This window comes from Sminthopsis crassicaudata, chromosome 2 (assembly GCF_048593235.1).
Source record: "Sminthopsis crassicaudata isolate SCR6 chromosome 2, ASM4859323v1, whole genome shotgun sequence".
Classification (NCBI taxonomy): domain Eukaryota; kingdom Metazoa; phylum Chordata; class Mammalia; order Dasyuromorphia; family Dasyuridae; genus Sminthopsis; species Sminthopsis crassicaudata.
Window position 1 is genome coordinate 522,612,817 of NC_133618.1, and position 14,939 is coordinate 522,627,755.

The window sequence follows — 14,939 nt, forward strand, 5'->3', positions numbered from 1 at the left end:
CTAATACTACAGAATGCATGAGTTCTTCAAGCTTAGGTTAAAGTTGGCTTTCTGGCCTCACTTAAATTTTGATTAGTTGAAAATAACAAAATTTATTGAATTTTTCAAAGCTGTGCAGTCATAAGAATAAATTTCTGGACTTGTTAATTTTGTCTATATTGTCATTTTCATAGTTTGTGCTTTGCACTGCTGAACCTCATCAGGCTAATAAAATTATTCATTTGAACCTGCCTAGATTTAGGCCATTATTTTCTTACATTATAGCAAAACTCAAGATTGGTGGAATAGTTTCTTTCTTTCTCTTTTTTTCTGCAGCTGGGAAAAACAGATACTGTCTCTCACAAGTTCCGAAGGAAATCAAAAATTGACACCAAAAATAGAGAAGTAACTAGTAAACACAACATTAATTGCTCTTTCAATCCTTTGTCAAATGCACCTTATGAAGATAATGATCATTTAAACAGTTTTCAAGACAAAGAGGACACAGGATTAAAGAAATGTTCTCTTGGTTCAGAATTTTTGGAATCAGGTTTAAAATCTGAGTCATTGACTGAACTGCATTTGGTTGAGAATTTCTCAGCTTGCAGCCTGTCTCCACCTTCTTTGTTTGAAGATAATAGCATGGAGATTTTTCATCCTCCTCATCCTACTCTTTCCTCATTTGCCAATGAAATCTCTTTGACTTCTTCTTTACTGGAAGAGTTAAATGAACATATACATTCAGATTTAGTGGAACTGTGTAACAATGAAATGTTAAAAGTATCTTCTTGCAAAATTTGGAAAGATGACTGCTTATTGTTGGTATGGTTGATTGTCAATAAAAGCAGCTTGGAACTGAAGAATATGAATTTAGAAATTACATCTACAGAAAATTTCAAGGTAAGAAAATTGATGGTTCATCTTTTCTAGCTTTAAAGAGAGACACTTTTTGCTTATTAGTATATTTTTTATTAGTAATAGTACTATCTCACAAACTTACTTCAACTATCAACTTTTACCTCTCTACAAAAAAAATTTAAAAAGTAAAAGTACTATCATAATTTCCATACTCCAAAGAAGGCAAAAATGAGCGCGTTTTAAGAAATAAGAGTCATTTATTTTCTTTAGAAAAAAATTTTTAGAGAAATAAATGACTTAAGAGGTTAATAGGGAAAGTGTTAAGTATTAAAATGAGTTTTAAATTGATACAATCTCTTTGATAATTATTTTCTAATATTTTATCATTGTTTTTGAAAAACCCAGAAAATCATTTAACTACCTACTGAAACAATTAAACATGCATTAAAAATCTAAGAATTTGAGGGAAAATTTGGATAACTTAGCTAGTTGACACAGAGTGCATTGGGCCTGGAATCAGGAAGATGAGAGTTGACATTCAATCTCAGACATTTGCCAATTGTGTAACCCCTGGACAAATCATATAATCTGTGCCTCAGTTTCCTCAGCTGTCAAATGGAGATAACAATAGCTTCTATCTCCCATGGTTGTTGTGAGGATCAAATGAGATAATATTGGTAAAGCCTTTTACAAAATTCCTGGCACATAAATGCTTGTTTCCTTGACCGAGAGATCAATATGTGAATGATAACCAATTCTGTCTTATGTCTTCAGGGCACTTCTTTTAATTTCCTTATTGTTTTGCATTAAATAACTGGGTGTTATTTTTGTTTAGTCTTTGATTCTAGCAGACTACAAATATGATCTATAATAGCTGTTCTATTACAAGAAAATAATTTGAAATTTACTGTAATGGGATTTGGTAGAACGACTATCAATTATTGAAGTAGACTTTTTTGTTTTGAATATAGCTTGGAATAAGTGGACTTATTATTAATGCCTTAGTCTTGATAATCTTTTATAAAGATTGCATTGTATTGCAAAAGTTGCATTGACATTTTTTATTATAGAATTTTAAAACATTCTTTCTTGATTATTTTTGTTGTAGAGGGGAAAATTTCCAAAAAAACCCAACAAACCAACCCCCCCCCCAAAAAAAAGGCTATTCCATGGGAAGATACTCCCCCCCCCCAATTTTAAGTGTAATGTTTTATTGTTTTACAGATTCTTGGGCATCCTGGCTTCTGTTTTCCTGTAATAGAAGCAGAAAGCACCAAAAGCATCCAGCATCATGTACAGATGGAAAAACTTTTTACAGAGGAGGGTCTTTCTGGCTATGTTAAATATAAGGTGGAAGAGGATCCATATATTCAGCTAGAATTTTCAATAACCTTATCACTATTGGATTTCATTAGGTAATTGATTTCTTACCTTTTGTGATAACAGTTTAACTGGATTTGGTGAAACCTAAAATTTCTCATGTTTCTTTTTTCTTTTAAAGCAATTTTTTTTTTTGATGTATATAATTCATTTATCTCATTAAGTGTTGTTCAGTTTAGCTAATTCTTTTTTTCCCTGAGGCAGTCGGGGTTAAGTGACTTGCCCAGGGTCACGCAGCTAGGAAGTGTTAAATGTCTGAGATCAGATTTGAACACAGATCCTCCTGATTTTCAGATTGGTGCTCTTTCCACTTCCCTACCTAGCTGTCCCGATTCAGCTAATTCTTATGGCAAAATTTCTTCTTATAGAATACTTAACTTTTTATCATCAATAAGAAAAAAATAACATCTATTATGTTCAGAGTACTCTTCTGGTAGTGTGGGAGGCTACAAGGAAAGAAAAACCATGAATCTGTAGCAAATTCTTTTTATTTTTCAAATATGCCCTTCAGATTAGTGTTCTTTGTAAAAGATATCTGAAGGAAAAGAAGAATACACCAAAGATTCTATTTTTAAAAAATCGTTCTTGATTTTTATATTTTGCTTTCTGTCCTTAAAATACTCTTTAAAAACTGTATGTAATACTTACCAATTACTTACACAAATTGGACCTGTGGGGAAAAGAAAATTGTAAGATATAGTCGCTGGTATCAAAGAACTTTTAGTCTTTGTCTATGAGTGTATATGAGAAAGCAGTAAACATTTGCAGACTAAGCATAGTATTTTTCTAAGAGTCAATTCCTGTTGTGTTTAAGTATTAAAAATGAAAGTACATCTGGAAGAAAATAAAAATCACACTTTGACTCAAACCTGGGTTTGATGGAGTATAAACTCTTGACAAGTCTTTTTAAGCTTGGTGTGCCTGAAAAAAAGACTTGGCAGGGGATTATGTTTATCATCTAAGATACTACCTTGGTTCATTTTGGAGAGGTAAGTACCAGAAAGTTGGCCAACAGGTTCACCAATAGCTAGTGAATTGTTTTGGCCACAGCAGTTCAGGAAGACGGTCTACTAAGGAATAGATGGATTGTTGCATACATTGTTGAAGGAGATATCTGTACTGATGAAATCATATTGACATTATATTTATTTATAATTGCTGATATAATAAAATTAATTGGTAAAATTATTCACTGAGGACTAATCAACAGTGAGCGTAAACTGTGAATTTGGAGTTCAGTGAAACATTTTTGATGTCAGTGTTATTTACCTTGAATTGGAAGTTGAAGCTGTCTTATCATTAGTTGTTGCTTTGTTTTTATAATGATTGTTAAGATTTTTATTTTTATTTGTGTCTGTGACAAATTCTTTTGGATACATACTAACAAAAAATAATTTCAGACCAATGAAGATTTGTACTGAAGACTTTGGGAAACTTTGGCTTTCTTTTGCAAACGATGTGAAGCAAAACATTAAAATGTCAGATTGTCAAGCTAATTTGTCTTTTGCCTTGAAGACCCTGCAGCAGAAACTAAGATTACACATCGTTGATATTATAGGTTTGTAGAATTTTTTTAAAAATCCACAAAACCTTTTTCTTTTACCTTTTGTCTTCTCATGCCACATGCAAAAAAGTGCTTATTCTATAGTAAGCACTTAAATATTATCATTGTGCCTAGAAATTACCACCATTAATCTTAGACTTCTAATAACTGACTAGAGCTGCTGGGTTGTGTTTTTTTGGAATTTGCAGAATTGCTTAGAATTGGTATAGCTTTTTGTGAACAGAAACATGCTTTTATGACTTTTCAATTAATATTTTAGAAAAAATAAGTACATAATTTATTCAGTTTTGAAGTATCTTAAAAGCATTTTGATTTTTATTTACAATTTATTTATAATTTACAATTATTATATACTTGAAAAGTGGTGTTATATGATTGGTACTTAGAAATATAATTTGATACTCAAATATACCTATGGCCCCATTTACATTTCATATTATTTTTCTATTTTTAAAATTCTGAGCTTAACAAATAAGAACTGAAATAAACACATACAGACACACTCTCTCTCTCTCTCTCTCTCTCTCTCTCTCTCTCTCTCTCTCTCTCTCTCTCTCTCTAATAAAAAGAGAGTAAGAGTATTGACCATGAAAGTATAAATCTCTCTACTAAATAGCTTGCTTTTCTTTTAAAATATATGACAAATAGAAGTTATTTTCAAAGCTATCCTGCTTGTCTGTGATTTCTTCTGATTTTCCTTTATTCTCTTCTGTGCATTTAAATAATGTTTCAGTAACTTATTTGGGGGGAAGGAGAGGGGGAGTTAATTCTAGCCCTAGCTCTCCTCTCTGCATTTCCTTTTTCTCCAGTGAGAAAAAAGAAAACCAAATTTTTAAAACAAGCTCATAGAGAAGGAAAATTAATTTCCATATTGTCCTTGTCAGAAAATACATATCTCAATTTGCAACTTGAGCAGTTTTATCAGAGTATCTATGGAACATTTACAAATAGATTTGTCAAGTATTTTTTTTTAATTTTCTGACTTTGTAAAAAAATTTCATTATATTAAGAACAATTACATCAAACTTTCAATTTTGTGTAGAGTAATAACTGGAGCATTATTACTTTTTTAAAAATGTATTATATATTTTTTTATAATATTATCCCTTGTATTCATTTTTCCAAATTATCCTCCCCCTCCCTCCACTCCCTCCCCCCGATGACAGGCAGTCCCATACATTTTACATGTGTTACAATATAACCTAGATACAATGTGTGTAAATACCATTTTCTTGTTGCACAATAAGCATTAGATTCCGAAGGTACATGTAACCTGGGCAGACAGATATTAGTGCTAACAATTTACATTCACTTCCCATTGTTTCTTCTCTGGGTGTAGCTACCTCTGTCCATCATTGATCAACTGGAAGTGAGTTGCAGAGCATTATTACTTTAGGCAGTAAGCACTTTTTAAAAATTTTGGTTATAATTTTATTTGTGGAAAAATTAAATTTAGCATTTACATAATCTATTTTAAGCATGCCATGATTTTATATGTAATTCTAATTTTTCTAACCACAAAATAAAGAAATAGACATAAATTAATGTATGTTGTGGAAGTGGACATTATAATGAAAAATTTTTATTGTGGAAGAATACATATTGAGAAAATCATTACCACATTGACCAAAGGCTGTACTTTTTTTGACCACAGCCAATATCATAAATCATCTACCAAGTATTAGAAAAGTTGCTTTTTGATTAATGGAAGCAATATAATACCAGTAAATTCATAGTTTCTTACATAACAGTAAAATAACCAAAGACATTGGCATTACGTATATGTACAACATATACAAATTCTATTTTGGATCATTTTCCATTCAAGATAATGACATTTCTCACTGAAAATAACTTTTCCATCATGATTTTTCTTTTCAAAAATAAAATTTAGAATTTTAATGTTTGATGAATAAAGTATTATGCACCTAACCCAGTGTCCTGTGCTTAATAAGTAACTATTGTTTGGGAGAATAGAAAGATGCTTACATGAACTCAAATGAACCTTAAATGATAGACTTGAACTTTGTTTCATGATATATGTTTTATTATGCTTCTGAACTGATTGAGTTTGAGAATATGTCATTTATGTTTTGTTTTAGGAAATGAAGGAATATTGGCCTGTCACCTGCTTCCATCAGTGCCCTGCTTGTTGCACTTAAGGGCTCATGAAGGAATGGTAGCTCTGTGGTTCAGATCCTCTTGTTCTACTCTTCCAGATTATTTACTTTATCAGTGTCAAAAAGTGATGGAGGAATCCTGATCAAAACTCTGCTTGTTTTCTATTTTAAAGGTTTACATAGATAAAATGATTTACCAAAGTCAAATGAACTCATGGTACATCTAATGAAAAGGGAAATAATTTGGCTTTTAAATGTTTCCTAAAGGACTTCTTAGATAAGAAAATGCTCCAAGAAACTGTATCTTTATCACTTTGCTCAGGATTGTATAGTATTTGTGTCTCTTCAAAAGTGACCTAGCTGTGTTAATATTTAAAAATTGTTAATGATTTAACATGACTTAGAGTAGAGAGAGACTGAAAATATTTATTTTGTAATAAACAGTTTTCTAGTTAGCACAATTATGCTAGAAGTAGTGGATTTGTACATAAGGTTAAGTCTCAGTTATCTGCTCTAATAGAGAGAGAAGTAAATGGATAATCTCAAGTGTTATTAATATTTGGTTTTGAAATGCATTGTCTTTTCATAAAGTATTTATTTTCCTAATTATGTTTTGATTAGACTAGTATTAAAATTAGTTTACATTTTTTGAGTTCACACCAACTGAGATTGGTGATGGGGGCCCAAAAGCATGTTGGGCAAGAGAAAGCAATTTTGACCTTTAACTGTGTTATATTTTATCCATGCATGTATGACTGAGAATTGGTCATAAACTGTCTCTTTCTCATCTAGTTACTTTTTTTAAGTTGAAAATTAATCATTGTTCAGACTATATATTTTTAATAATACCCTATTAAACATTATTATATAGAAATAAAATCTCTAATTGAGTTTACAATAAAAACATACACCTCATTTATAATAAATATCTTGGCATCATTTGCTACTCATAATATTTAGCTTTAGAAGTAAAATGGCATTCATGCTTCTTGATATTCTTTAAACACTGAATAGCAACAGCACAGATAACCTATAAAAGAAGTGCAATTAAGATATGCCATTTTCTCGTTTGGGGATCTTTTTTTTTTCCTTCACCTGTTACATAGGTAGCTGGCAGCCTTTTAGAGTCACTATCAAAATTGCAACTTCTATTAGTAAGAGGAACTTATTGCTAAGTTGAGTTGTTTCCAAAATTTTAAGATTGTAGATTCATGTTAAAAACAGAGTATTTTACAATCTTTCAAAGTACAAAAAGAAAGTACAAAAGTACTTTATGAAATTTTTTAATTTTTCAAGTGGTTCACTGGAAAGTCTTCAGATAATACCATCTTAAATCATAGATGGCAGTTAGTTATTTAATTTATATAGTCACTCACTTTATTCAAAAGCACCTAATGAAAATGATGAAAATATTAAATGCTTTTCTAATTAGTTTCATATATTCTCTAGAGTATGTCTTCCCAGCAGCAAACAGTATTTTTTTTATAGCTAATTTTTAAGTTGCTCATTTCTTTAAGTAACACTTTATTATTATGACTTATTCATTTAAACATAGAGTAGGATCCTGCTTACAACCACAGTGTTAAGAAAAAGAATCAACCTACATTATGGATGTTCCATACTGTGTGAGGGAGGACCTCCTCTCCCATCCTTCCCATGCCTAAGCAAGGGAAAAGAGGGATTCTGGAGGTACAAGGCAGCAATGGCATGGCAGCCTTCCCTAAGGTTCTGTTCCATTCTGTTATTTCTGAAGCTGCTGCTACAGTCGTGATAGAGAAGAAACATCCCTCTGTCACACTGAAAAAAGCATATAGTGCCATATGGGAACTTTTTCCTCTTCTAGCTAAGGCAAGCTTGTGCTCTTGAGCCCATCTCTGAGCCATGAGCTTACAAGCAGGTAAGTGGCTCATTTTGAGGGAGTCCTGCAAACCTCTTCTCTCCTTGGTTATAAGGGAACACATCCCTTCCTTGTTCTAGCAATTGTTGCAGCAGTGGTAAAGCCAAGAGATCAATGCTGTGGGGCACAAAAACCAGTAAGTAGAGGGGGGTATACCAGGAATAGGTGAAGGCTTATCATACCATTGTTGTTTCTGCTGTTTGGAGTTCTTTCATAGGAGACATGCTTTCCCTCTTTTAACAGCTGAATCTAATAACTAGCACTGCTTTAAGACTACATTTTTTATATATGTGATTTCAAAACCAAATGTTACAAATACAGCTTATGAACAAAACTCATTACATTTAAAAGTATTCAATAACAGTACATATAATGCTTATTTTTATTGAATATTTAAATTCTAAATCAGGGATCATCCCCTTTACATTTTATTCATTTTGATTATAATGGGATGAAACTGATTTCAGGTGGAACTTGCAGAACCAGTCTCATTGTCAACTTTTTATGCTAGATTTAGGGACAACATTAAACATGTTGGGCCACCTAGAGGGCAGGGGAGCTCAGCATTATGAATACTCTTCACACTGGACCTCACTGGAATGTAAGTGGCAGCAAAGATGAGACTGGAGTGAATAAAATGAAAGGCAATTGAGACCTAAGGGCAGTGATTGTAGATAGAAGTTTGATGTGGAGGGACATATATAGGTTTTGATGTCCTAGCAGAAGCATCTAATAAGAGTAAAGCTTAGAGGAAGGGAAGGGAAGGGAAGGAAAAGAAGAAATCAGAATTGTGGAATGGAGGTGTTTTTATATATATATATATGTCAAATAGTGACTGAGATTTTAAGTAGCATGCTAACCTGTGGTTAGCATATCAAATGTTGCAAAGCTCTATCTCAAATACTTAATGTTGTCTAAGAAAATTTCTTTGTGGTGGAAAGACAGTGTTTTATTCCCCTCACTCTCCTTTTATTTAATATTAAGTTGAAAATGTCAAACTATCTTTTTTTCACGGATAGAAGCCATTTTTGTCTTGTCTACAGCCAGTGAGTTATTGGAAACACATTGAACTTATTGATATGTCTGTATGTTTTTTATTGTGTTAAACTTTTGGAAGAAGAAATGAAATGTATCTTAATAGGCAGTAATTTTCAGATTTTGGAGTTGGGTTCTATAATTTGGAAAAGTTCAATTAAATGTACAACTGGCATAAAATTGTCAATACTACTGTTTCATGCATTCATTATTTTGTAAGTAGTTAAATAACAATCGAACAATACCAGTGCAGCTAGTGGTGTTGACTAAAAGAGTAGAATCAACAGAGAAAAGGGCCCGTAAGAATAACTTGTGCTACTCCTGCAGTAGTTAGGTACTGAAGCTTCTTACATACAGTTCTTTCACTAGAGAAAAAAAGACATTTTAGATAACAAATTATCATATTCCCTCTTCAGATGATAAGAAAAAATTCACAGTGCCTCATTTAGTGCCATCATGTTAAAAGAAGCAAGAAAAAATAAAGCTGTATTTTAAGTGTAGTAGAGTACTTGTTTAGATGTCAGTATTAAGAGGATTTAAGTATAAAGGCATTTACTATCTGTGGTCTAAAGCAAAATAATTAACTTCTCTGTATCTCACTTCCCTTATTTGAAAATGAGAAAGTTGGACAAGGTTATTTCTTAGGTTCCTTCCAACTTTAAATTTGTGATTCTGTGAATATTGTTTAGGGTTCAGGTCCTATGGTTAATGCATCCTCTATAGATCTGTAATCTGGATTTGGAGATTCATTATTTTTTTATTAAAGCTTTTTTTTCAAAACATGCATGGATAATTTTTCAACATTAACTCTTGCAAAACCTTGTGTTCCAAATTTTTCTGCCTTTCCTCTTCCTCTCTTCCCCCTCCCCCCCATAGCAGGTAACCCAATATATGTTAAACATGTGCAATTCTTCTATACATATTTCCACAATTACCATGCTGCACAAGAAAAATCGGATCAGAGAGGGAGAAAAAATGAAAAAGAAAACAAAATGCAAGCAAACAACAATAGAAAGAGTGAAAATACTATGCTGTGACCACATTCAGTTCCCATACTCCTCTCTCTGGAGGAGAGAAATGGCTCTCTTCATTACAAGATCATTTGAACTAGTCTCAATCCTCTCATTGTTGAAAAGAGCCATTGATCTTCATATAATTTTGTTGCCATGTATGATGATCTCCTGATTCTGCTGATCAGTTCATATCATTGCTTTTTAGAGTTTGAATAAACCAAACTTTGGCTGACCCAAGTTATAGCTTTCTTCCTATAGTGCTAGATTGCTCTAATAGAACTTGGATTTTCTTCATTCATTCAGAAAACTGTTGGAAAACTGTGACCTGGAGAGGGCACAAGAAAATTTTTAGACTCATTTGTTTCAGGATTCCATGACTCCCCAACCTTTTATTTTACCGAACTCTTTGAAACAATGTGAAACTGAGATAAAACAGCAGTCTCCATTTAAGATAAAATCTAGTAAAAATAAGGACAGACAATACATCTGAACTAATAGACTCAAACATATCAAGCAACTACTCCATCATTTGCAGTTCTTTTTAGGTGAAATGGTTTTAAGTCAAGAATTCACATCACACTGGATAGAGCTGTTTTCAGTGTCATTTGCCAAAATTGAGCTCCTGGAGAATTGAACAATTGGACATAAAAAGGACATCAAAGTGTGTGTAGTCAAACTTTCAGGGATAGGAGTTACACACAGTATTTATAGAGAAGTTCAAGGGACTTTCATGATGGCAGGGGGAGGGGGGAGGAAGGGGACTATGTAGGGAGAGGCTGTAGAAAACTAATGTGACAGGACATAACATTTTATTATTTTAGTTACTTATACTATTTCTTGACCTGGAATTTGGGATTATGGAAAGTATATACACAGTATTCCAATTTTACTTATCCACCATTTGGAACACATCAAAGTGAGTGGATGAATCTTTCTTTCTTTCTTTCTATCTATCTATCTATCTATCTATCTATCTATCTATCTATCTATCTAGAAAGAGCACAACAGATCATATGAATGAAATGAGCTGGAATGGATAGAGGGAACTATGGGATTGGGAATTTTAGGTCAAGGGACATGAAATATCATTCAGATAGAATGTTAATTCATATTAATTAAATGGGGAAAACATTCAGTGGGTAAACTAGCTAGGGAAGGTGCTAGAAGAATGAGTATAAGGAGCAAGTTATTTGGAGATTAGACTAATTGAGAAGCAAAATGTAATGATGTTAATGTGATTTAATATGTCTTGGATGAGATAAGTCAGTCAAGAAGTGTTCAGTGAACTCTCCTTTGGAATGATTGACAGATAATATACATTGTTTCTCAGTACTTACATTCTGTCACTTACCACTAGCAAAACTTACTGATTTGTATAGTATCTTCATTTGACTGGCCATTCACAACAAAGGGCAATTGGATCATACAGCTCCAACTCCAACATTGGGGATCCTGCAAAGGAATTGATTCCTTTCATTCAATTTACTGGCTTTATCATTGTTTTCCTCCAATCCCTAACAAGGCAAACCATAGTCTTAAGGTGGGACAAAAACCCCAAGAGGTAAAGCTGAGACACTAGAATCACCCAAAGAAGCCATTGGATGTGAAGAGGGCCAACTGTGGTCCTTTTCCGGGATTGTCCCTTTATGACTAATGAACTCATCCCACCTCTTTCTCTCCTAATCCCTGAGTGTAAGAATAAACCGTGGTCCTCCCTTATCCTTAATTCCCATTCCTTTATCACCCATATCTACCTTACCTCTCCTGTGACCTACTCTGCCTGTTTCTTTAGGTACTGAATATACTTTCCTTCATACTTCCTGATTTTGCTTCTTGGAGAAGTTAGAATATTCCTTACTTCCCAGGATCACTTCTAGACTTCTTTTGTCAGCATCACTTAGCAGCCTCTCTCCTCTCCTGAGGTTCACTCCATTTAAGATTCTATGGACCCTTAGAACATTCCTCCTCATTTCCCAAATGTAGTGCCTGTCTTCCTCTCCTTCCATATTTTTGCTGTTATGTATATTAGGAACTTTCAGTACTGATGGTCCCACAAATATTCTAACCTTGAAGAGTAGGCATTAGAACACCTAAATCTCCATTCTCACTATACACTTAGATGATCATACTTTTGATTGTACTGTCATCCAGTAATGTTCTACTTCAACAATTAATAACTCCAAAATCATAACCTAATGTCTTGTTTTCTCTTCCTTTGTTTTGACATTCCTTAAATTTACTTTTTAGAGAACTTCAGTCCTTTAGTAGTATTCTAGGCTATCACTTGTGCTCCAACTTCATTTTGTTCCTTTTAATAGATCAATCCTATAGTTAAAGAGTTCAACGCCATATTGTTCAGTGCTCAAATTTCTATCTCTCCTTGCCTACTTGTTTCTCACATGGGAAATACTTATGATGGCTCCTATTATCTACTGCCTTTGCTTCTGATCACTTGTTCCTTGTTGAAAGGAGCCATAAGAACTCATTCAGCTAAGCTGACAAATGTTACCTAATCTCTCTCAACTGGCCCTTTGCTATACCAAGTCTATCATTTCATTCTGTAAATGATTCACTTTCCCACACTGTGATGATAGCTTCAAATCTTCTCTCTCCTCAAGCCTCCCAGGGCAGCCATTCCTCTCAGCAGAGAACTTCTCATACTTTATGAAAAAAATTGAGGCTATTTGCTGTGAGCTCTCTCTTTACTGCTCTTCCTTATCTCATCTCCCTCAGACATGTTCCCTCCCTCCTCCAATCTTCATTAAGGGTAATTCTTCTCACTAAGGCCAAACTCTCTGCAAGTGTCCTTGATATCAGTTAGTTCCTTCAGAAGATTGCTCCCATTGTCATTCCCACTCTTTTCATCTTCAGTTTCTTGGCTTTTGACTCTTTCCCTGCTACCTAAAATACATTTCTTTAAGAACAAACCAACCCTAAAACCATCACTTGGATTTGGATCACTAGCTGAAGGAGAGGCAAAGTACTCCCTCATACCTATTTCAGCAAAGTCCTGAAGTTCACATCAGATAGAATAAAGAAATCCAATGAAAAACTACAGTAATGTCTTTTACCCCTAAACTGAATAATCATTCTTAAATGCATGTCAGTAAGAGAAAAGGTCTCTAAAGCCATGCAAATGCTAATGTGACCAGAGTTAGTGTTAGACTCTTGGTCAAGAAGCATAAGTATAGGGGTATAGGGGTTCTCTTGAGAAACCATGGAATGGTGGAAGAAAACCCCAGGATGGGGCTCCCAGGAATGGCAATAAGGCGCCATGAAAATAAGATTACTAGCTCAGGCCCAGAGACTCTGAAGCCTTTCTGCCCTGAGATGCCAGAGAGTACCAGAAAATTAGTATTAAGCCTTAAAAATCAAGTGGGACTAATCTTAAGAGGTGGAAGTTAGTGTGAGAACCAGGGTAAAACTATGCAAGACCAACCACCTCACTCAGAAGTGTAAGAGGGAACAGAGCCTGGCCTTGGCATAAAACCCCAATCCTGGAACTAAAGATGGTGATATGAATAAATCAAATAACTATTTGGAATTATTCCCAGAAACTTGCTAAACTTAACATTCTTTAATCCATTATAGTACTTCTAGGGCTATACCCCAAAGAAATCAAGGAAAAAGAAAAAGTATCTCTTTGCACAAAAATATTTATAGCAACTCTTTGTGGTAGCCAAAAATTGGAAACTAAGGGAGTGTCCAATTGAGGAGTAGCAAAAAAAAAATTTTTTGGCATATGAATGCGGTGGAATATTAATGTGCCTTAAAAGTGACGGAATAGAGTATATTAGAAGAAACTGACCATTTGATGCAGAGTGAAATGAACAGAAATAGAAGGATTTATACAGTGATAACAGAAAAACAATTTTGAAAGACTTTAAAATTCTGATCTACACAATGATTGACCACAATTCCAAAAGAATGAATATAAAATGCACCACTTATTTTTGACACAAGGATGATGAACTTGAAATGTAAAAGAAATGTATTTTTGGATATGGCTACTGTGGGAATTTATTTTTCAAGCCTATTTAGAGGGCTTTGTTTTCTGATTTGATTTTTACATAGTTGGTGGGGAGGGCAATAGTGAGAACGAAGATTAACTTTTAAATTGCTTTTTAAAAATAAATCAAAGAAATGCCAAACAATATGCAAATATTTGCAAATTTAATTCCATAAAACCTGTAAGTAGGACTCAAAAGGAAAAAAAAAAATCTTATCTACAGATAAGACATGAGTTACTTAAAAGAAGTGAAGAAAGGGGAAAAATGAAACAAAAACTTTTAGGGAGGTATGGAAGGACAATGAGTAGCTTAGATGAGAAAATGGTAAATTTTACTAAAGAAATGGAAACTATGAAAATTAAAATGGACCAAGCACAAATCAAACTACTCAAAACTTAAAAGGGGCCACTAATCTATACATGAGGTAAAATGTAATGCTATTCATGTTTTAATATATTTAATTTTTCATTAAATATTTCCCCATTACATATTAATCTGGTTCAGGCTACACTAAGGAGTGTTGAGGTCAGTAAGTTTTGGGTCTGATATCTCTACTATTTGAGACAGTTTTTGAAGAAATATTAGGACAAAAAGACTGAACTCTGATCTCAGAAACAACTGAACTAGAAAACGAGTCGAGAAGAGATAATTTTAAGTCATTAGGCTACCTGAAAATGATGTGTATATGTGTGGGAGAATCTCTTCCTTCTCCCCTCCCAGTGCCTACACACAATATTTTCCAAGGTATCTTAAATGAAATAGGGTTAAATGAAATGAATTTATTAGAACCAGAGAATGGCCAAGTAAAGGTAGAAAGATACCATTAACCATCTCCAAGGAACCCCAAAAGGAAAAGCTCAAGAATGTTAGTCAAAATCTAGAGATCCCATGTTAAAGTTGAAGTTATCCATAAATAAGCAGTTAATTACCAAGGAGCTACAGTCAAGATCACACAGGATATAATAGCTTCTATTGAAAATGAGACATCTTGGAATACAATATTTCAAAAGACAAAATGTAATGTCCAGACTAGTTCTCTGGAGGATCTCTGGATGGGCCTTGGTCTTAGCAGAGGAGTGATGA

The 14,939-nt window shown here is 33.5% G+C and overlaps 1 protein-coding gene across 5 annotated transcripts in view; it reads left to right on the top strand.

The window, feature by feature from the left end:
* Positions 1-9,020, top strand: part of AP4E1 (adaptor related protein complex 4 subunit epsilon 1) — a 93,007-nt gene extending 83,987 nt beyond the window's left edge. For all 5 annotated transcript variants that reach the window (XM_074294502.1, XM_074294501.1, XM_074294504.1 and 2 more), the window contains 4 exons: positions 316-879; positions 2,062-2,252; positions 3,618-3,775; positions 5,884-9,020. In XM_074294502.1, the coding sequence (XP_074150603.1) occupies positions 316-879; positions 2,062-2,252; positions 3,618-3,775; positions 5,884-6,044 (1,074 nt within the window). In that variant the 3' untranslated portion in view covers positions 6,045-9,020. The remainder of the gene's footprint in view (positions 1-315; positions 880-2,061; positions 2,253-3,617; positions 3,776-5,883) is intronic.
* The last annotated feature ends 5,919 nt before the right edge of the window (positions 9,021-14,939 follow it).